The sequence below is a fragment of the Lethenteron reissneri genome, chromosome 14 (assembly GCF_015708825.2).
Source record: "Lethenteron reissneri isolate LAM-NWPU_2019-01 chromosome 14, ASM1570882v1, whole genome shotgun sequence".
Classification (NCBI taxonomy): domain Eukaryota; kingdom Metazoa; phylum Chordata; class Hyperoartia; order Petromyzontiformes; family Petromyzontidae; genus Lethenteron; species Lethenteron reissneri.
The window spans coordinates 9,556,742-9,580,676 of record NC_083792.1 but is presented as its reverse complement, the minus strand read 5'-3'; the positions used below and the strand labels follow the sequence as shown (position 1 = coordinate 9,580,676).

The window sequence follows — 23,935 nt, the reverse complement described above, 5'->3', positions numbered from 1 at the left end:
TTGTGCAGAATAAAAGTTAATGGAAAAGCAGACAAGGCACGATGACAATCACCAGGGATACAATTTTAAATTTCAATAAACTGCATTACCTACCAAATTACAAACACTTTGTCTTCTCCTGTACAGCAATAATAATATTACTTTACCAAATACGCTTTAGCGGGTTTCAATTAACGTAAATAAATAATTTTCCAAAAAATACCATAAACTAACGGACCTAATCAGCTCGAGAGGCTGTTCATCTGAAACCAAGCGCCGACATTCAGGCTGAAATGTCATGTGGGAGCACAAAACTAATTGTTCCCATGGAAGAAACAGCGAGAGAGAGTGCACAAACCGCTGGACGTGACCGTTTCCAAGCTGGAAACATGCAGATGGACTTAGGCGTCTTGTCACGACCGTCCGCGGAGAGGAAATTCAAGTCGCTCCTTCGTTTGTCTCCGAGACAACGGGACGACTGACCCCGAAACCATTCCGGGCCAATTAACTTCATGGCACAAATGTCTGTCGAGTCTTATTACATCCCGTATTCGACGTTTACTTCTAAAGAGTTCTACTTCTACAACCAACGTAAACCCCCACGGGTTGTCTTGTCTCTGTTCACCTATTCTGGCCGTGACCTTCAATACAAAACGATCCCCCCCCCCCTCCTTTCACTGCACGATGCCACACCTTAGCCCCCCAGTCGCCAGAACATTTCTCCCTCGACAGAAGCTCCACTTCACTCCGCTGTCCGGAGATATTGGAGCTGCCTCCCTGAAACAAACACATTGTCGGCGAAATCACCGATTCTGGTCTTCGGGCCTTCAAATGCCGAGCACGTGAACATCTCTTAACTTCACCACACGCCTTGTAGGGACTGAGTCTTTGAACTGCAGTGAACCAATGAGTTTGCCGATTAGGCGTACTCATGTCTGATACGGCTGTTGTTCACGATTGCACTCGATATATAATTTTTTTAGAATTGAATATAAAAAATGCGTTTTTGATTGAATATTTCGAGGTGAGAATTCGATTTCTTGATGAGCACCGCTGGGCATACGTATGCGGTCACATTCACGAGGACTCGGGCCAGCATTGCGTTACGATATTAGACAAGATGATGAAATGCCTCGAAGCAGTGAAGTTCAGATTTACATTTATTGATACGCAGGTAACCTCCACGAAATTTAGTCAGGGCAAAAATTAAATTTCACGTACTCGCTACCGTTTATTAGTTTTTCAAGAACCATTGGGCTTCTTTATATTCACTAATTGGTAACATATCCCAATGGTAAATCAATGGGCCTTGGTATTTTAGTGACAAGATACTGCTCAAAACCATTAACAAACCCTCCGTTAATCAGTCAGTGGAGGGTTTGTGTTTTCACAGTAATTTTACAAAGCACGAGAAAATTCACTTACCGATTTAAAACGTGAAAAACACAAGGTGTCTATTAAAAAAAAAACCTTTACGATTGTGTTTGCTATGCCATCGATAATCTGTGGCAATAACATTACTGCTATTATCAATAATATTTCCATAGCATTTCTATGCTTTGATGCGTTCTTTATGGAATTATTTTTTTTATATTACATGCAGTTGCGTTAAAACTAACCTCAACTTGACCTCGAAGAAATAAGCTATTGCATAGCTGGAGGGGGCATAAAGAACTAATTTGACAATGTCTGTCCACGCAAATAAAACTTCACACAGAGATGTAGGGCTGCATTAATATTTCAGCTAGATTATCTGTACAAGCTGATCTTTTTTTATATAATCATAATTATTATTATTAAAACATTTACATCCCAAATGTTGTTCCTCTGATTGCTAAGATTAGGACGTATTGCAAATCTTTAACACAATCATCCTTCATGACAACAATTCACTGACTACCAATGTTTGTATTAGCAACGAATGAAGTATTGGGTTGTTAAAATAAAAAAAATATGAATACAGAGTGCCATGCACTCACCCTGAATGAATAAATAACAATTACTAAGTATGGCACAATTATATCATACTTGGCATTATTATTATTGTTTTGCAAGACATTTTGTCTCGGGAAACAAAAACGTTAATATTTTAGAACGAAATATATATTTACACCTCCCTTGACTTGCTTATTTTTGTTCCTACATTCGCCTCGTTGGTTTTAGTTTTTGCGCTGAAGCCATCGCCAGTTGTGTCGGGGCGGTATAAAACGCGAGGATGTGGTTAAACGGAAAATCGCCAGCAGGCTCAGAGGAGGCCGCCAGGCGCCACGACGCGAGATAATGAGGGGCCGTCATGTTGCGGCAATGTCACCGTAATTGGACGTGACGGGCCCAGACACTGCCCAGCACCCTGGCAATAATAACGTGGCCGCTGTGGCCAAACCATCGCCAAAACACACTCCCCAATTTGCAGAATCCAACATGAAAATCACGTTCCAATTGTGGTCATGGTACAGACCACAGTCTCCATCCCCCTCCACGCCTGCGACTGGCAAACAGCATTGAAATTGATCATATAGCCGTAGCACTTTTACCCAAAGATCAGTTGCGGTTTTATAAATTGCACACGGTGTCATTTCCATAATTTTTATTTTATTTAAAATACCTTTAAACATAATGTGCATTTGTATTCTTTTTATGTTGCAATGTGCTGCAAATAATCGGATGACATTTTTTTTTTTAGCCAATTGCCCAGGCTGCTGTGTTTTCCAATTACATTTTATATTGACTCCCAATTCTTTTAATACCCGCTGCCACAATCTGCTATACCCCCACCACCACCATCCCCCCCACCCCACACCATCCGCCCCCCCACAGGAACATCGCGAGCCATAAAAAAGCAGCAGTGTTTTTCTCCGAGCCCTCGCCGTTCCTGCGTATTCTATAACATTCCTGAAGACCCTGCCGCCGCATCAATGTTTAATGGCATCAAGTGCGAAGAGTAAAATGCCTTTCAACGAAATGTAACCTCTGCGTAGTGAACATCAACAAAGGATCACCCCATTGTTATTGTATTGCCTCGCACCGCAACCTAAAATGTATTTCAATCATATTCGGTTACAAAACATATTAACTCAACATTTTATCTAATATACTGAAAATTTCAAATATAGGCAATGTAGGTAACAAATTATTTCAGTCTCCTCCTCTTCTCTACTGGCGATTGACGGAAATTCAACATTCCTATGACAGGGCCAATTCGATCCACAGGAAAGCATTACGACATTGTTATTACAAAACACGTTCGGAAAGACTTTTCATAAAAACACAACGAAGATGACACTTTGACAGGTAACACTGCGAGCGCTGACATTTATAAACATATCCACCACGCAGCCCGAGCACCTGTTCTGGTTGAATAAATGTTTTCAATTAATTTTCTGCTCGGTGCGAACATCTATGAAAATGACAATCATGCCTAATGGTAAACTAATGACACCTCAAAGCTCTTCATTGTCTTCCCTCCTCGTGATGTGACCCTAATTTTATATTTTAAATCAAACTCATATGTTCCCTTCAACCCCCCCCCCCCCTCATTATATTCATAACCTTCCGGCCGATCGCTTATTTCTACGACACGCTCTTTCTTTTCCCGCACGATAACGAGAGGAAGTAAAACAAAGTTGCTTGAATGCGAGGCATATTCCGGTAATTTTTCAGCAATTTAATATCAAAGGATGCAACATGTAATTTTTAAATTGCCGATAGGGTCAAACGAATCCTACAACAAAGGGAAGATGAAAGATGTCGCCTCAAACGGAGTCCTCTCAATTTCCCAACTCGAGCTGTGTTTATTAAAAATAAAATGGCATCAACACATTTAACTATTAATGTTCGAAATATAATGTCTTCAACACTTGTTTAACTACTAACTATTTTTATTTATTTATCCAGGTAAGGCTCACTGAGCTATACAGCTCTTTTTCATAAGCGACCTGGCCACAAATGATAGCGCAATTAAGTGGCTTATAATGTGGACATTTATAGCAGTCAAATAATCTAAACACATGCATCTAAATGTGGATGGAAAAACCGGAGGACCCGGAGAGAAATCCATGCTACCGTGGGGAGAGAGAACACGCAAACTCCAAATATATAGGCTTAAGGGTCAGGGTAGAACCCACAACCTCCTGCATACCAGGCGAGGTAGTTAATATCTTGCCACCACGGAGTCCCTGTCTCCAATTATGTTTAATGGCAATAATCCTAATACTTTAACCCATGTACTGCCTGGCTCCCTTTGCCATGATGTATTGTTTGCTATTCTCAAATCACAGCCAAATCAACCTGAATGCACTTGATCTTGTCCGAAGCTGAGCAAAGTTGAGCCCGGCTATTACTTGGATGAGGGATTGCAAGGTGGTCAGGATATGGCACGACAACAAATGGATTATCTTGAATCTATGTGTGTGGAGCCTTGGGTGTCTCAACTCCCCCTGCATGCGTAGTGGGTTTCCTCCGGATTTTGAAGCTTCCTGCCACATGAAGCCAAAAGGCCATTACTGGACTCGCCAAATATCCCAATGCAGGACCCTCCTGAAAACGAGGCTTGAGACTCAGCCTTTTGCCTGGGTAAATAAATAAAAAATGCTATTTCCTTTTTGTTGTTAGATGAAATTAGCGAGTAATATTTAGCTGTGCGAAGGTTACTGACATTGAATGTAATTGTATATTTAAATTGGATTTTCCTCTCTCGGATTGTATAATTTTAATGTAATACACGTCTTAAATAATTAAAACCAAATTAAGAGACCTGGGAAACCTGGGAACTGCATCGGGAAAATTTGGAATCTGGGGCACAACAATTGGGACTCTTACAAACAACAGAACAGGGTCTTCGATGTCCAATTTGCTGATGTAGGATGTCTGTGATGCCCCACAGCGTCACACTGGTCAATGACAGAAGTTGGCCAAATGCTGACTTGTCACCGCATATATTGAGCCACCTCACCCACATTTTAGTTCTTCATTATCCCATCATTTGATCGAGCTATATGACAGCTTTAAAGGGTGATGCACATGTACACAATGCATTGTGTTTGATAATTGTGTATATCTTTTAAATGTGCTCTTACTACCGTCATTCATCGAAAAAAACGCGTGCATTATTTGTATATTTTTTTATCAGGAAGCTAGCGTGGAAATTCATCTATCAGTCACTTAATATTTGGTCACGCAGCTCAGCAGGCGGCATAAATATACAGAGCGTGGTTTTTCCCTCCAGTCACGATGGGGCGAGGGTTACAGCTCACACCACCCGTGGTGGATGGCTCAAAGAACCAACATTCCATATTTGTTCTCAAGCAATTATTTTTCTGGGTGGGCTCTTGCTGTGCGACTGCCAACAATACAAACCACTGCGATGGCAAACCAATCATTTATCGTGCAAACAACATTGGGGCAAACATCAATGTCATCGTCATCGCAGTCGTAGGACTTGCCGGCATATTTGCAATCGCCAGCCTCTCTCAATCTCAAACGCATGGTTGAGATTATTTTTTTGTTAAGCGTGCCGGCCTTGCCGTGTCAAATACAGCGGCTGCCCACGTTGACTAGTAGCGGGTAGCTGCCAACTGTTGCCTCAAATTAACAACGACCCTGTGTTGGACACACACACACACACAGCCTGCTGCAAGACATTCCCGGTGAATAATTTACTAGCTTGTGTGTTCCTATTTCCACCGCCTCCGAGTTTATTTCGTTTTTTTTTTCTTTGTTTTGGCCCCACAGAGAAATAGAAACTCGAATGCTTGTTAGAGTATGTGTGCAGACCTTGTGTGTGCGTACACATATATAGTGGAGCCGTGGCACAGTGGTTAGTTCTCTGTGTTATGATGAACCCTCGCCAATGGCGAACATAAGGGCCGAGTGATATCTGAACTGGACCTGTACCTCCCCTCGGTCGAATCAGCCTTAAATGAGTACCTGTTGCAGTGGGTAAATATCGATACTGTGCATACAAAGACAAACGTGTGGTGTATGTATGTATGTAGAACTTCTTTCGCACCATACATAGAGAACCACGCTAATTGGACGTTTGGTGTCGTACCAGCCTTAATAGGTGCTTGCTAACAGGACTTGCTCCCATCAACATGTAACAGGCTATACGAGGTGTCTTTGTGGGTCTGCATCTAAATATATATTGGCATTGGCATGGTGATCATATGGCTCTGCGCCACAATCCTGGCTCCCCTGAAATGGATTCTTGGCCAAGGGCACACCATCGGCTCTTCGTATCTGCCCGGCAAGATCCAAATTGTGTTGTATTGTGTTGATGCTTTGTAATTCGGCAGCCTAATTACAAAACAACTAACATTTGACTCAAAATTAATGACAAAAGAAAGCAACCCTTCATCTAGCTCCCCCCCCCCGCCCACACACTCACCCACACACACTTGCTCTCCGCTCTAGCAGCCATGGCCTTCTGTCGAAGCCCCCAGTCATTCTTCGCTCTGTGGGAGGTCGCTCCTTTTCCTCTGCTGCCACCATTATTTTGAACTCTTTCTCTATCTCCCCACGGCTGTTCGTGCTGTTGACTCCCTCGCCCTGTTCAAGTCCAGGCTCAAGACCTCTCTCTTCTCATTTGCCTCTGACTGCCTCATCGCTTTGAGTAATATATACAGTCATACATGTGTCTAGACTGTATATGTGCCAGATCTCTATCGCACGGAATCTTGAGATAACGGTTACATTTAGGCTCTGTACAAATCCAAACTGTAATGTATTGTAACCTGCAATGGATCTCCCCTTGCGAATACTTGTCCTAAAATGCCACGGGTAAACACCGGCACTGCCGAGACAGAGGCAGTCCAGAGTTCATAACATAAAGCCTCTTTGTGTGCAATGGTAGCCTTAATAGATGCCCAATAGCAGCACTTGGCCTGGTGATCCAGATTGATACATGGGGCTTCTGAAACTCAAGAAAATATTTTGACTTCCCATGAGAGTTTTGTGTTTCTGAATATAAACCACAGGGGTAGCTCCTGCATTGTTAAATGCTCGCGAGAGAGATACATGAAAAGCAAAACGGAACGTCGTATCATTATCAGCCATGGTCAATCTCACTGCTGGATGACTGCCTCTTAGCACCCACACAACGAGCTGAATTCATCGCTCCATCTTCTCGGTCAACATCCTCTCAGAGTTTCAACCGCACACACAAACGAGCACTCGCCGTGCGCACGAAAATGTCTCAGCCTTATACAGCAAACCACCAGTTCAGAAGAACTGCATTCTGGTGATTTTGTCTTTGATCACTCTCCATAAACTTGATAATATGTAATCAATTGACGGGCAGCATTAAGACAAGGATACAACTGTTGACCAGTTTTGTTCTGATTCGGATTGATCAGTACAGTACAGTAATCTATGTTCACTGCTGCAATCTTCCACTGGGAGTCTCATAGAGGGCGAACCCCATAGAGGGTGAACCCCATAGAGGGTGAACCCCATAGAGGGCGAACCCCAACCCTGGGTACCCATTATATTGCCCACATGGACGTTTTCTAAATTCGATGGAGATTGGTGGTTTCCTATATAAGGCCAAGAGGTGTTTGTACCCATAAGTGCACAGTTGTGTGTGTCGTTGTAATTCTGTGTTTTTGCAAACTGCACTAATAATACTGATGCGACAGGTTTCCTCATCATCCACAGACTTGAATTAGTTCTCTCTGACGCATTAAAATCCTTGGACGCCACTCGGTTATTATTCACCGGTCATCGGTCATCACCCCATCTGGCGACGCGTCCTGCCCAAGCCCACCAAACTCGCCAACACGTTGCGGCGCGCTTCACAAAACGGACGTTAACTCGTCAACTTTGTACCGCCTGTCACATCCAGAACACGGACGACATCCTGGTGGCGTCGGCCGAGTGCCCGAGCGACGACGAGGACCTGGAGGAGTGTGACACGAGCTCAGGTGGGACAGACTTTACACCACAACCACCACCACCTCTCGTACCACCACGCCGCAATACTCAGCCCGAATTAGCTGCTGTTTCAACCGCGGCAATGTCTCTCGCTAACCTGCAACATGGCTCTTTAGCTGTCTGCGGTGCTCGTGATCACACGACGAAGGTGTCCTTTGAGTGACCTCCCCAACTGCGCCCTTTCTCGCCGGTGAACATGCACGACGCTGCACGGCACACGGCGATTAGCATTCAAGGGGGCCACGGCCGTCTCGTGGGAGAGACAGCAGGTGCCGTATAGCCCATCTTCGCAGAAATAAGTCCGATGCTTCACGGTGCATTAAATCATTCATGGGGAGTGGATGAAACAAAATGCTCCTGTTTATAAACATTATTTTGTGATCAAGGGCGGGAGGCGAAAATGCAACGTGTCACATTTTACGCACCTGCTTTTGCTGCCGATGAAAATGTACCTTTTTTTTCAAAACAGATGTTCAAAAAAAGGTAAGCGAGTGGAAAAAAAAACTTGTCGGTCCCTGCAAACTCGTGCGTTTCCATTGCACGCGTTTTCAGATTTTGGAGGCGTTACTGGTGTTTGGTAAAAAAAAAAAAGCCGCCGTGCCGAGCTTATTGTGTCGGCGGCTGTTTTGCGCGTCAAACGCTGATCAACAGTGACCGCAAGAATGGGGCCCGCCCATTCAGCGAGTCGCGTTCCTGGGCCCTTCCCCAGTAAGATCGCTTTTGGGTGGAATTGCCGACTGCCGTTTCCCTCCGAGCGTATCAGTAATGAAGAAAATCTCAACGAACCAAAAGCGTTGTCATTCTTCATCCTCCTCCATAAATCTACCTCTGCAAATCCTTCCAGCCGTCCTTGTTTGACGAACGGTGGTGGTCGTTGGAGTGTCCGTTTTTCACGTAATATCACACGTAACAAAATAGGGATGTTTGTGTCACTTAAAAAAAAGGTATTCAATTGTAGGTCCAATATTATTTTATATGTTTAGGATATGCTGGACTGGACTGATCAGGACATGGGTATATTTAGCAAGGGCCTGTGAAAGGCTAAACTCAAGTTCAATTATTTTGACTCGAATAACAATTAAAATTAGAGCCCCGTAAAAATCTGTGACTTCAGCTTAATGCGAGTCGTCATGTACCCATACCATGGCCGAATTATTATGCAGGAACAAAGTGTTAGCATTAAGTCACTGTCAGACAAGATAAAATATTAATTTGTCGCCAGTCTCGTTTTTATAATTCTTTCATGTTGCCTTTTTTTAATGAAACACTTAACACAAGTGAGAGACACGCAGAGAGAGCAGAGAAACCTCAACTATGCATCGAACCCAAGTCACGCATTCAGTCATAGCATGCTCCCGTGAAAACCCGCGATGAGTCTCGCCGTTTTGAATGTCGCAACGGAATACCTGTTCAATGTGGGCGTGTACGGGACGGGTCTCAGTGATTAACAGAGCCAAACGAAATAACACAGGTACCACCTCGTAAGCGCGATCCTCCCCCTCAGGCCTGCAGCTACCAAAACCACAAGCCAACGTGATCCACGGTTCAAAGTTCCACCTTCGGGCTGAACCACAAGTGGCCGAGGTCTCCAGCGCCAAACGGCGCACGATCAGCAAGTTGAAGCCAACGCCTGAGCACCAAAATACAGATGTTTACTTTGAAAGGATCAATTGTGAGGTCGGTTAAAGGAGTAAGAAAAAAAAGGTTCCACGCAAAGCCCCCACCACCACGACTGTGCATTCCATTTAGCGGTGGTCAATTCCTGCAGGGATGGATGGCAGACTGCTCCCGGCTGAACCTCGTCTCTGAACGTTAATGAAATTGTGGGTCAATCAGCGCTCGCGTTGAATTAACACCTCCTCCGCCCCCCGCCCCCCGCCTCCCCACCCCCTGGCTCTTCAACCCCATCAGCATGACGGTTTCTCCTAATTGACTCCACGTTCGAGTCTTAAAACATCCTCAAAGGCCCGTTTCTGCACTTCACGAGGCCGCACTGCCATTGCAATCACACGCACACACGTGCTCCCCCCCACCCCCCCCCCCCCTTTGATTATAACGGACTGCTTTCTTCGTGTCTTAGCTGGCACAAACAAAGATTTTCACCAACGAAAGATTGCCAAAACAGACTAAACATAGAACGTGATTTTCGTGATGAATAAAGTCTGTTGGCGGCAACTGCGGACGAATCAAAGGAGGCAATTTTCCCCGACTGAACGAAATTCCAATCATAATTGCAATGCACCGCGATTAAAGCCAAGGCATCCTTCACAAAAAGTTGCTCCTTTGAGATGCAACAAAACTAGTATAACCATTGCGTACATTTTTTCAGGACCGAGTTATTCCACAGATGCCAGCACCGCAGAATCATTGGCACATTCCCGCTGCGGAGGCACACGCACACACATCACATGCACCCAATGGAGCACCAGACAGTTTTTTGCCTTTTATTTTCTACTTTAATGTCTGTGCTTTGTGACACATCTTATTGGTTCTGTGTTGTTGGGCATGGTTTATGCTCACGGATTATGTTCTTCCCGTTTCGTACCCCCCCCCCCCTCCCGGCCCCCCCAACTCCCCACCTCCCCCTTCATCTTCATTATTCTCTCGCTCTCACCCCTAGTGCAGCCCATCATGTCAGTCCCGCACAGCCAATGCATGTCAGACTCAGACAGCCGGTCCTGCGCTTCGCCATGCCATCATCGCCACCATTTTAATTCCCTACGCTCAACTATCCTTGGCTGATTAGCGGTGACCTCGAAATAACGGCTCTTCAATCCACAGTGTGCAGTTCGTACGCTCGCTCTCTCTCTCTCTCTCCCTCGTTTTTTTACACGGATGTGTCAGCCCGCGCGCATTCCTGGTTCGTATTATTAGCGAAGGATTTTATAGTCAGTTCTACGTAGCACTGCAATTTATTTGGTTATAGTAACGTCTGTCTTGTGCAAATCTGGGAGTTGATTTTAAGTCATCAGTTGTGCAAGAAGACCTATTTGAACACAATTAGATTCGTTGTAAAAAGAATTGATTTTTTGTTTGTTTGTATTGCTCATCAAACACCTCAAAATTTGGATCGGGTGAGATGTAGTGATCCTACTTAATACGGTTGCCCAATGAGCTGTGCTAGTGGCACCTGGTTGAATATCTCTCTCTCCCAGGCCCAAACGTATCAACAAGCAGCCACAGACTAAAAATTATTGATGTCTCTCCATGTTTTCTTTCATTTTACATGAGACCCACCCACCTTGCCATCACAGCAGCATACAACAACAAACAAACATACATACGTTCACTCATGCAAAACGTGGCCAACAAAAATAACAAAAGACCCAAAGGACGCTTTAAGGTCAAACTCTCTCTCTCTCGTCTACGCTGGCTGCGGAGAGCCTCACCCAAAGCGCCTCGCCAGCTGTGTTAAAAAGTTCCCCGAGCTACTCTGCCACCAGCGCCGACACAAAGGCACCGGCATCGGAGGGCCCCCTCCGCCGCTGTGGTCGACACCGAGGCAGAATTAAAGTGGCAAAGGCCACAGGACACGCCGTGGATGCTAGAGAAAACATGTCCGCGCGTCGTAGCTAATTGCGCCGGGGGGGCAATGACTGACCGTCTTGGCTCACCTACTCTTCCCTGGCTCACTTAATTTTCCCTGGGCTCACGAACTCTTCTAGATTTGAAGTTTTCGTGACTGCAAGGGTCCATACTCTTTGGGTTTTTTTGGTAGAGTCACGTAGGTAAAAAATAAAAAAATAAAAATCACGACGTTTCGGAGGCAACACGAGCTTCTGTCTTCAGGTGGAACCGTCACAGCAAAATTATTGTATCAAGTGAAGAGAGCTCTAAGAGACACGAGACTATATACAGAAACTCTTCACAAACTCTTCCTCCGGCTCACGTATTCTTCTGCTGCATCGTGCGCTCCCCACACCCGATACTTCCATTTCACCCATGCGGGTGAAATGCCTAAACGAAAGCTCGTCCTCGGAAAGTTGGCTGTCAGATGCGCTGAGGCGAGCCCTAATTGTGGATAGTCTTGAATCAATTATCAGGCAATCTCCATTTCAAGGTTAAGGGAAGTTTTTTTTTTCCCTCAAAGAAAATATTTAAATTGTTGCGTCCAATAGATGTGAAACTTTTTAATAGAAATAATCCAGAAATGAGGATTCATAGTAACACTTATTACAAATTGAGTGATGTGTATGTATATTTAATCATGGGCTGTTTTTCTTGTCCCGTAATATCATTATTATAGAAGGTTTTTTTTTTATATCCATGAATATTTTGATCGTGAAATGACAATGGTGTAAGTCTGTTGTAATTCTTTGACCTCCAAAGATTTCTTAACTCTCGTTTTAACTTCATGGTATTTCATGCAATATCCTTTGGGAGCACACTGCAAACGTGAGTAAAGTTTACTCTTTCTTGACCGACAATTACACGCTGCACGCTTTTCATTTCATAAGCCAACTGGTTTTCTAAGCATTACAATCTAGCCACTCTGTCAATCTTGCATTAGTGAATTGATACATTCCGTAAATTCTATTTGCTCTTGTTACCATCTTTGTCATACCAGCTGCTATCGTACAAAAAATGATAAGTAGAGATAAAAACATATTATATAATCCACCAGAGCAGCACACTGCTTTTTTATGTTTGGTGGCGTATTCATGGTGAAGTGGCATACCCTTCAAATGTTCCTGGGGTGGGATGAATAGTGGCCAGGGAAGTAGGGTAGTTAAGAGCCAAGTACTGGGTATTGGGTCATATGGGTGTAATGATGAATCAATTAATCAATTCCAAACAAATTCATTTTGATTATCAAGCTCTCAATGTGTGCAATAAAAGCTAATTCAGGAATTGATGGGTTTTATTTATTTATATGTTTTATGCAATGGGTTCACATCGATGCCTGTAACCGCTCGAGGCATTAAAAAATGTCAAAAAAAGATTGTTTTATATATATATAGAACCGCGACCCTCAATTGTGACAAGTAATCACATTCCAGTGGTTGGTTGGTTGGTTGGCGGTGGCGGTTAAATTGCTCTACTGTTATCGGGTACGTACGGTAGCTGATAGTGAACTTGTCAACCGAGCCATTTCAGTTGACAGATTAATTGCTGCAGATGCCCGGAACGGCGCAGAATCACCAAAGAGGACCCGACCCCCTTTACGTTGCCGACACTGAAAGCCACGACGTCGTTCGCAAGAGTAAATTAAAATGTGCCAATGTCATAACTCCAGTCCTAAACGTCAAAAATTACAAACAGCTGAACAAAAATGTCCTTGCATAACGAAGGTCGCTGCAAGTTTTACCTGCAGAATTAATTAATCTCGATGCACTCTCACCTGGCCACAGAAGAAATTCTGAATTACATTTAATAAGTAAATCATTAAAGGCTGCACTAATGCCATCGGTCCTGCATACACAATATGATGGACCAATATTGCATTAGGTTATGTCGTACTGAATAGTTTTCAGCGCTGTAAATTGTTTATTTTCTCTTACCACCTACGAACTAGAAGTTGTCCCTTTAACCTTACTGAGTTCTACAATGTTTTAGGGTGCTAAGAACGAGAAAATGTGCCTCCTGGGTATGCCACAGTTACCGTACTTCATAAAAAGAAGTATCATGGATTTCAATTACAATTTATACAAACAATGCGTGCAGATCGCAGTGTTTTCTTCCTTGTCGTTTTGTTGTGACCACCATCACTTCTCTCGTCTCTCTCGCTTCGCAGGAGTTACAGTAGTCACGGCAAAACAGCTTCATCTGGGCGCAGTCCCACCAAAGCACGCACGTCGACCACCAGCCCGGAGGAGAACACCCGGCAAACCCTCCCCATGCCTCCTCACCTTTGCTCTTCCCATCCAAAAAGCCCTCTCCGCGAAACCCCGACCCGACTCCCAGCCAAACCCACACGGCTTCCGTGTGACCCCCCCTTACCCGCCCTGACCCTCGCCGACAAAAGAAACCCCTCGGAGGGGGGACTTTTCCACCTTCTTCAAGGCAACAGCAGAAGAGTACTCACCTCCCTCCCTCCTCCTCCTCCTCCGTGTTGCTTGGTAACGGCAGATCCCGACAAGGGCATCACGACTTTTGAAAGTGGCGCCGCGACGGGTGGCGGGGGCGGCTACAACAAAGCGCAGGCGCGGCAGTGGGAGGCCGAGGACTTCGGGCCCAACCTGGCCTTCGGCAATGACGGCCGCAGCCGCTCAGCTTTTGTCTCCACCACAACCACCACCTTGGCCCCCGGCTACGTTTCCACCACGGCCGCCTCGACCGCCAGGCACACCGGCAGCGGCACGGTGCTGCCCACCGTGGCGGCCCAGCCGGGAGGCAGCGGACGCAAGTTCCCCGCCGGCAAAATGAACACGCGTCAGAGCGGAGGAGCGCAGTTTCCCGACGTGGTGCTGGTGCCACCCACCGTGCCCGAGTCGGACAGCACCAAAATGCGGGGGGTCCCAGCGGTAGTAACTTCACCAATGTCTTTGCCCACAGCTCGGCCGGGGCCCGGCGGAGGTGGGAGGCAGGCGGGCAGCGGGGGGCCGGGACTCGGCCCGGGCCTCGGATCGGCAGGCGGGGTCTCGGAGATCACCGTGCGCGAGTCTGGCAGCACGACGGGCATGGTGGTGGGGATCGTGGCCGCCGCGGCCCTCTGCATCGTCATCCTGCTCTACGCCATGTACAAGTACCGCAACCGCGACGAGGGCTCGTACCACGTAGACGAGACCCGCAACTACATCAGCAGCAGCGCCACGTCGACCGCCCACGCCGGCCCGGCGCAGGCCAACGGCTCGGCGAGCAAGGCCGACAAGCAGGCCGGCGCGATGGGGAAGGGGAAGCCACCGGCGGCGCCCGGCAAGGGCAAGAAAAACAAGGACAAAGAGTACTACGTGTGAGCGAGCCTCTCTCCATCGTCGACGGGCACCGCTCCCGCTGATATTTGCCAACGTGAATGTTTTTTTTCCCACCCGTTCAACTGCTTTCTTATCCACGTGTTGGCAAATGTGTCAACTGTCCAAGAAGATGCTCCAAAAAAAATCTGTTTATGTTTTTTTTTTCAAAAAAATGGGGGGGGGGGGGGGAACAAAAAAAATGAGAAAAAATATAACGGAAGAAACCATAAACTTTACAACCTTGGTTTTTTACGGCACAAACTCCTTTACAATGTTTGCTGAAAACTTTATAATGCTAATTCTAAGATGTGCTTTTACGCCACAGAGGCAACAAATACTATGTGATCATTTTCCCAATGAGTTGTGACTTCAACCCTTGCAGAAGACCACTGCGTAAATATTATATATATGTGTGTACGGTGTGAGAAGAGAACAGAAAATGATGACCAGTTTTACTTATTTTCTCCGATACTCTAAAACATAACACTCCTAAAAAAATGTCCACATCTGGATACCCCGGTTGTGTTAAGGGATGCATGTTCAAAAAATAAAACTGGTTTGTTTAATGGAAAGAAAAAAAAACTATTGTAAACTTGCCTTTTAAAGCACTGCATTGATGTACTCAACATCTCCCCATCGTGTAGCCACCAAGTGGACCACATGCCGATCATTTGTGTTTTGGATGAGGCTTCAAATGAAAACAAAGTGGCATACATATTTACGTCCACGGAGCGTGCAAACAAATTGCATTCTTGATTATGGTGACACGCATGCACAAAGATGTTCGGTGGTTCCGAGAACAAAGATTTATAATTTGTATTAATTTATAATATTCTACCTGTGACTAAGGATCTCGGGTGTTCATTTCCTTCGTGGGTATTTTGTGTTTTTTTTTGTCTTTCATTGTAAGCTTGTTTATAAAAGTAAAAGAGAATAGGAAAAATGAATGGGCTATGTGAAGAATGTATTTTTCAATGTGCTCATTGAAATTTTTCCCCCCAAGGCTAATGAATGCTACAGTGAAATGCTCGCACACGCACTATGTCTCACATTCCATCCTGTTCACAGCTGGCGAAACAATAAAGAATGTTACATCTAGCTGTACCATCGTTCCAAGGACACACTCGGCACATTAATACAGTGCTGTACTTATTCTAAAAAAAGTAATATCGTCCTCTATGAATAATGCAAAAATTATACGAAAAAAAAACTGCACAAAATATCCCAAGAGAAAGTTTCCTTCGGCAGATCTAAAGCACAATAACAAATGGCACACGGATGCAATGGTGCAGCACATGTAACTCTTAAAGACTCATTTTCTATATACTCTGAAACTAAAATGAATTGACTTCACACGAGGGGACGCTGTAAAAGCTCTCCTTGGCACACTGCCGCGATTCGGGGCGATCGCTGCAAACCTTTTGCGTCATTTAAGAGCTCTACCTTTTAAAAGTCTATTTCAAAACCTGGTTTACCAAAACGGTGGAGTGGTGGTGGTGGTGGGGGGTGAATAAAGTACAAACTGTGCGAATTAGCGCTTGTATACGGTAGCAAGTGTGTACGTGTCATGTATATTTCAGTTGATGTTGTGTCCAATTGCTGCGCCCATATTTACCGAGAGATTCCCTTATATGCCATGTACAGTGAAGGTGGCTTAAGGTAGAAGTCATGTACATAATTAGTTTAGCTGTAAAATTATAATGAATATCATGGTTTTCTGATATTTGTTGAGTTCATGGGGGGGGGAAAGAGTTAAAATATGCATCGTGGCATATAATATAAAAGTTAACTGTTTCATACCGGTTTTAAGTTGACTATGGAATTTGCTCTTAGGTTTTTTCTTGCAACACCGACTCATTTTTCTTCTTGTTGACTTGTACCCAGTTGACGGTAAATCCGATGTTTCTTTGTCCATTCTTGCATACCTCAGCTCCCCTTTGCTCAGTGTTTTTTCTGCTTTTACGATTCATGGTTGTCAATGATGCATTGATTTTAAGAATTAAAAAGAGAAAACGATTTGTGCTTTTTTATGCAAACGACGTCATCGGGTCCCATATCTCGACATTTCAATTTTGTTATTTGTACCTTTTGCTGCTTAGCAATAAATGCTTTCTTTTATTTCAAGACAGCTTGTGTTGGCAGCCTCACAGCTTTGCACAACCCCCCAAAGGGCATTTCGCCAACGGCATTTTTTGAACAAATTACACTGCTGCAGATGGTGCCGTGGTGTTATGGTTAGAAAGCTGGGCTTGCCATCCAGAGATCACCAAATCGAACTCCCGTATCGGCAGTGGAAACAACGGGCAAGTTTTACACGCAAAAGTATCTATGGGCACTCCGCAGTTCATATGTGCTGGGGTAGAGCGTGGTTTGGGGTAGAGCGTGGTTTGGGGTAGAGCGTGGTTTGGGCTAGAGTGTGGTTTGGGGTAGAGCGTGGTTTGGGGTAGAGTGTGGTTTGGGGTAGAGCGTGGTTTGGGGTAGAGCATGGTTTGGGGTAGAGTGTGGTTTGGGCTAGAGTGTGGTTTGGGGTAGAGCGTGGTTTGGGGTAGAGCGTGGTTTGGGGTAGAGTGTGGTTTGGGGTAGAGCGTGGTTTGGGGTAGAGCGTGGTTTGGGGTAGAGCGTGGTTTTGGGTGCCACATTGGCGAGATGTTAATGGCCTCGCCTGGTATACAGGAGGTCGTGGGTTCGATCCCGACCCTGACGCCTGTATACTTGGAGTTTGCATGTTCTCCCCGTGGTCACGTGGATTCAGACTCAACATGCCTTTAGAGCATTTGGCTGCATTACATTTCCAAGTGATAAGCCACTTCGTTGAGCTATCATTTATGGCCAGGTCGCTTCTGAAAAAGAGTTATGTAGCTAAGTGGGCTTTAGCTGGTAAAATAAAATAAAAAATTGTTTAATAGTTTAGGTTATTCCCACATCTCCCTCTGCCAACATGTGGGAGCCCCCCCCCCCCCCACCACCACCAAAGGCGCACATTACACGCAGGCAAAGCAGCGAGCTTTTGGCGGAGAAGTCATTGATTGCTTTGAAATTTCCTTCCTAATTTTTACGACAACGTATATTTTAAGCCGTTAATAAAGGTTTGATTTCGTGAGACATCTCACGCGACTAATTGCAAGTTGGAGGCAGCAGAGGAGTCGTCGTCGTCAATGCACCATGAATCTGGTGGAGTTTCAGCCGGCAACCGACGTCTGAATTGCTGCTACCCCCACCCCACCCCACTTCTTCAATCAGCAATGACCGTCATGGTGAAGTAAGGTTCAACAATGCCCATGACCGAAAGAGCATTGGAAGGGCCTTCATCCAGCGGTGGATTGACAAAGCATACCTGTCAAGTTTCAAGAATCATTACGTGTGTACGTATCTTCTTGGTTCTTTCGGTAAAGTCACGTAGAAGGGAAATAATACAATAATAAAAATAAAACGTAATAAAATAATTCTCACGACGTTTCGGCCACAACGCAAGCAGCCGTCCTCAGGTGAAGAACAGGTCTGTCGGAAAGACAGCGTCTGAATGACCTGTTCTTCACCTGAGGACGGCTGCTTGCGTTGTGGCCGAAACGTCGTGAGAATTATTTTATTATGTTTTATTATTTTATTATTTCCCTTCTACGTGACTTTACCGAAAGAACCAAGAAGATGAATCCCTGCAGTCACGAAAGCTTTAAATGTGTACGTATGTATGTATGTTGAACCCTTGAGACTCGCAGTGTTTCACATTGTTGAGTGTCTCACAGCCGGGCAATTGATTTTCAGATTTGATGTCGTTATTTACCTGAAAATAATTCACTCGACCCTATTTTTATCTGTGCAACCAGCAGCAGTTACCGATGGGTCAGCTCTCACGTGTGTACGGACGGGTAAACTCGTCTCTACAGCCTCTTCATGAGGAAACAGCAGGGAAACCAATAACAACTATCCAATTTGACACGTAGGCTTTCGCGACCAATATTATTCATAATCAACGTTTTTGGGTTTAGATCGCGTTATTTATAAATGTGTCGTAACCCTCCACCACCCGACACGGCCAATCAGTAAAAAAGTGTCACGTTGACAAAAGACAAATAGTTCACTGCTTTAGCCCACCGGTGTGTTGAAGCGTGAAACCACAACATTTACAATTTGAGTACGACGTTTCGCTGGTAATTGCATCCAGCATCATCGGGAAATTCGGGTAGTGGAGGGTTACGACACATTTATAAATAACGCGATCTAAACCCTAAAACGTTGATTATGAACAACTATCCAATGTTATCATTTTATTCACTAAGTAGTATACCTGAGACCTATTTCTACAAAGTAAGCTCAGTCGGCTTGCCCTTGCTTACATGACGGTGAAATGTTTGTGTCTCAGTTTTCTGGGGTTCTGCCACAGTTTCTTGGGTTTTCATCAAGGTTATTCTAGGAGAGGCTCAGCTTTGAACTGTTTGGGGTTGACATGTATGGACAATTGGTTGTGATTTTTTTTAGAACACTTAACAAAAAAAAGTTACTTAGAAATGAATGGGGGAAATGTTGCAATGCAAAATACTTTGATCAAGTGTGCCCATTCAATGCTTAACGCACGGGAAAATGCATACGACTTGTAATTTGTACAAGCAGTGGTAAACACAGTGTTCACTAGGACACACTGTGCTCTGGGTTTGGAAATAAAATCCGCGAGCATTTACAATGGGCACAGCTACAACAAACCTTCAGGTCATAAATGTTAATAACCCTCATTTTATCATCTCATACCTTAAACTATAAAACTAAAAAGCCTTACAGAGGCACTGAAGTACGTGAAATACATGTTCTTTCTTTTAAGTACGCAAACATGTCTCCTAAGACTTTAGAGCAAAACATTTTTAAACATTACACGCAAAATGATATTCAAATTAGACTCACTTTTTTTCTAATAACTGTTCAAGGAAATCGTGGCAATGTCACAGAGGTCACTTTGATAGCTTTCACCTTGGTAACAAATTTACCCCAAGGAGGCCACAGATGGTTCACGGAGCTTAATACTGTCAAATCTCCAAACTGGGAAGCTCAGAGATCGTGGGTTTGAATCCAAGTGTCAGCGACCCATAATTAAACTCGCGTATCTTAAGTCAAAGGTCTCAAACTAGTCACCAGTGGCTGCACAAAAGCCCCACCGCATTCAATTTGGCGTTTCACTTCATTAGGCTCAATTCCAGCTCCGAGAAATCTCATATACAGTATGTTGGATTGACATGATATGAATAATATTTTCAGTGCTTAAAAAATACATTTCCCGGTTTCGATAAAGAAGCTTATTAAAGTGGCTTTAGAAACTGTTATTTGACACCATATAACAATCTCATGACTCTTTTTCTGGAGGATCCTGTCAAGTTTTCGCAGTCGACTACGATTTTTGCTATGTATCATCCCAATTGTGTGATTTTGCGGGCGATTTTTCGAATTTTGACAAGTTTTGGCCTTCTTCCGCGAATGGTGTTGTAGCATCTTTAATGTCCGCTGTATGTATGTTGAACTTCTTTGGCACCGTACATAGCCAACCGTGCCAAATCAGGAGATGCACCGTGGAACAGACGACGTGTATGTTTAGTTTAGAACCTCAACAGCAAAAACCAGGGCCGCCGCTGGATTCGAACCACGAATCTAAAGTATTTGGAGTAACCATTGGTACCTCATTTGCCAGTAAAAAATATGATAATTGGTTTTTTACCCTTTTATCTGGCAACAAAACTGACACCTTTTTTTTGTGAGACTAGGCTCTAAGGAAAGCTGTCTCGGGTGTGGACCAATCAACTTCAAGGACAGTGCATACATTATCAGAGTTATGTTTTTTGTTTGCATTATGACTGCAGGTATTGTGGTCTATGCAAACATGACTCGTAAAAAAAGGTGTCAGTTTTTTTGCCAGATAAAAGGGTAAAAAAACAATTATCATATTTGGAGTCAATTAGAGTATTTGGCTGCTCTACATTACCACGTGATAAGACACTTTGTTGCGCGATCATGTGTGGCCAGATCGCGTCTCAAAAAAAGCATTGTAGCTCAGTGGGCCTTACCTGGTAAAAATATAAAACAAAAATAGTTTAATCTCTGCAACGTGCGAAAAATGCGGCAATGTGGTGCACTGCTCGCTGATCGAGTTTCTATTTGAAGATGTCATCGTGCGACAAAGGTGCCAATGGCACCACCATTGGAATAAAATAGGTGGGATATAAATAAATTCGACAAAAAAGTTTTGCTGGCTGGCGCACGGGTGGGCAAGTGAGTGGTGGTGATGTCACCGAGCACATCTGCGTGCTGACGTCACGCCTCCCCCCACCCCATCCTCCACTCGGGTCATGTATCCCACACAAATACGCGGGCAGTGCTCGTATATTTAAAAAAAATAATGTGTTGATCCATCATTCAATGAGTTCAAGCTTACTACTGACAGTTAAACAATCCAAAGTGTTGCCTATGTGCTCACAAATCTCGCTAAAAACTAATATAATTTCCCCAAAAATATTTTCCGAATCTCCCAACAACTCCAGTTTAAAGTGTGGGGAGAGGAAATCCATTTGAGGCAGCCGTACACTACTTACGATTAAAGTATGTATGCCCTTGCATAGTTTTCCACTTGATATTCAACAGCAGCTGATTTTTAGTTTGTTCATCAGTTACTTAAACAAACAATTCCATCAACCAAGGCCCACTCCAGTCTGTACCAGTCAATTCTCTAAACCTAAGAGCACACGCCGAGAAATTAATGTGGGCCTGCTTTCACATCTTCACCACCTTCACCAGCACATAATACACCGACTAATGGCCGAAATTATCATTTAATTACCTTCAAGAACCCAACACTAATTTAGTCTATTTTTCTTTACCATCCCTTCATACATGCTTCAACTTCAAACTGCTAAAAAAAGTGCCATTGCCGTACTATTAATATTTAACAAGGCAGTGGTTCAAATAACTGTAGTCTCTGCTGATATGTGAGACCCGTAATGCGGGCTTTGGTACTTTAATTATGCATGCCGCTTCTATTCGTTCGTACATCTGCGCGCCCACTACAAACGTGCATTATGGAGTTATTTCAAAACTTAATGCATCACAACGCCACTCGCACTGCGAGTCGGGCTTGCAAGAAAGCACTATTTGGAAAATTGGAGAGACTGTTTTTGGGACGAGCAATTTTGACACATCACAACTCCGCGGCAAAAGACCCCACGGACATGCCCGCTCCTCACAAAGATGGCTTTCGTCGGAGCCTTAACGGCCTATAACGGCGATTAGGGATTACATTGGCACGTATATGTATAGAGAAAAATATTTAAAAGGGCTGGTGCGCCGATTCTCTAAAAAGCTTTGCTTTTAAGGAAACGGTCAGCCTGCAGCGATTGTGGAGAGTTGGCGGCCACGTCGAATTGAAAAGCATCCCGCTCTCGTCGAGGTTGATGCAAAACAGGGAACTGTCGCCCCGCAGACATATTTTGCAATCGCTGCTCGGGGGGGGGGGGGGGGCACGCGCCCGCTTTATTTACTCTGACAAGCCATCAAAGAGCCGCCACCACCCAACCACCTAACACCACCACCCACCACCATCCAACCACCCACCACCACCACCCAACCAACCACCACCATCCAACCACCATCCAATCACCCACCACCATCCAACCACCAAACCACCACCACCCAACCACCCACCACCACCATCCAACCACCCAACCACCCAACCACCACACCACCCAACCACCACCATCCAACCACCCACCACCATCCAACCACCCAACCACCACCACCCAACCACCCACCACCACCCCCAACCACCACCACCAACCACCACCACCCAACCACCACCACCCAACCACCCACCCACCCAACCACCCAACCACCACCACCCAACCACCCACCACCACCAACCACCCAACCACCACCACCAACCACCACCACCCAACCACCCAACCACCACCACCCAACCACCACCACCACCCAACCACCCAACCACCCAACCACCACCCAACCACCACCCAACCACCACCACCCAACCACCCACCACCATCCAACCACCCAACCACCACCCAACCACCCACCACCCAACCACCCAACCACCCACCACCACCCAACCACCAACCACCCAACCACCCACCACCAACAGCGACGTGCGCGGGCACTGGACGATTCGACTCGATCACCGCCCCCCACCCCGCTCCCCACCCCGCTCCTACCACCGCCCCCCACCTCGCTCCTACCACCGCCCCCCACCTCGCTCCTACCACGGCCCCCCACCCCGCTCCTACCACGGCCCCCCACCCTGCTCCTACCACGGCCCCCCACCCCGCTCCTACCACGGCCCCCCACCCCGCTCCTACCACGGCCCCCCACCCCGCTCCTACCACCGCCCCCCACCCCGCTCCTACCGCCGCCCCCCCACCCCGCTCCTACCGCCGCCCCCCACCCCGCTCCTACCACGGCCCCCCACCCCGCTCCTACCACGGCCCCCCACCCCGCTCCTACCACGGCCCCCACCCCGCTCCTACCGCCCCCCCCACCCCGCTCCTACCACGGCCCCCCCACCCCGCTCCTACCACCGCCCCCCACCCCGCTCCTACCACGGCCCCCCACCCCGCTCCTACCACGGCCCCCCACCCCGCTTCTACCACGGCCCCCCACCCCGCTCCTACCGCGGCCCCCCACCCCGCTCCTACCACGCCCCCCACCCCGCTCCTACCACAGCCCCCCACCCCGCTCCTACCACCGCCCCCCACCCCGCTCCTACCGCCACCCCCCACCCCGCTCCTACCGCCACCCCCCACCCCGCTCCTACCACGGCCCCCACCCCCGCTCCTACCACCGCCCCCCACCCCGCTCCTACCACGGCCCCCCACCCCGCTCCTACCGCCGCCCCTCACCCCGCTCCTACCACGGCCCCCCACCCCGCTCCTACCACGGCCCCCCACCCCGCTCCTACCACGGCCCCCCACCCCGCTCCTACCACGGCCCCCCCACCCCGCTCCTACCACGGCCCCCCACCCCGCTCCTACCGCCCCCCCCACCCCGCTCCTACCGCCGCCCCCCACCACAGCCCCCCACCAAGCTCCTACCACCGCCCCCTACCCCGCTCCTACCACGGCCCCCCACCACAGCCCCCCACCCCGCTCCTACCA

The 23,935-nt window shown here is 46.3% G+C and overlaps 1 protein-coding gene across 1 annotated transcript in view; it reads left to right on the top strand.

Annotated features, from left to right (window-relative positions):
• Window positions 1–16,817, top strand: part of LOC133342373 (neurexin-1-like) — a 392,466-nt gene extending 375,649 nt beyond the window's left edge. Inside the window, 2 exon segments of the mRNA XM_061551493.1 lie at window positions 7,820–7,898; window positions 13,978–16,817. Coding sequence (XP_061407477.1) covers window positions 7,820–7,898; window positions 13,978–14,804 — 906 coding nt within the window. The 3' untranslated portion in view covers window positions 14,805–16,817.
• The last annotated feature ends 7,118 nt before the right edge of the window (window positions 16,818–23,935 follow it).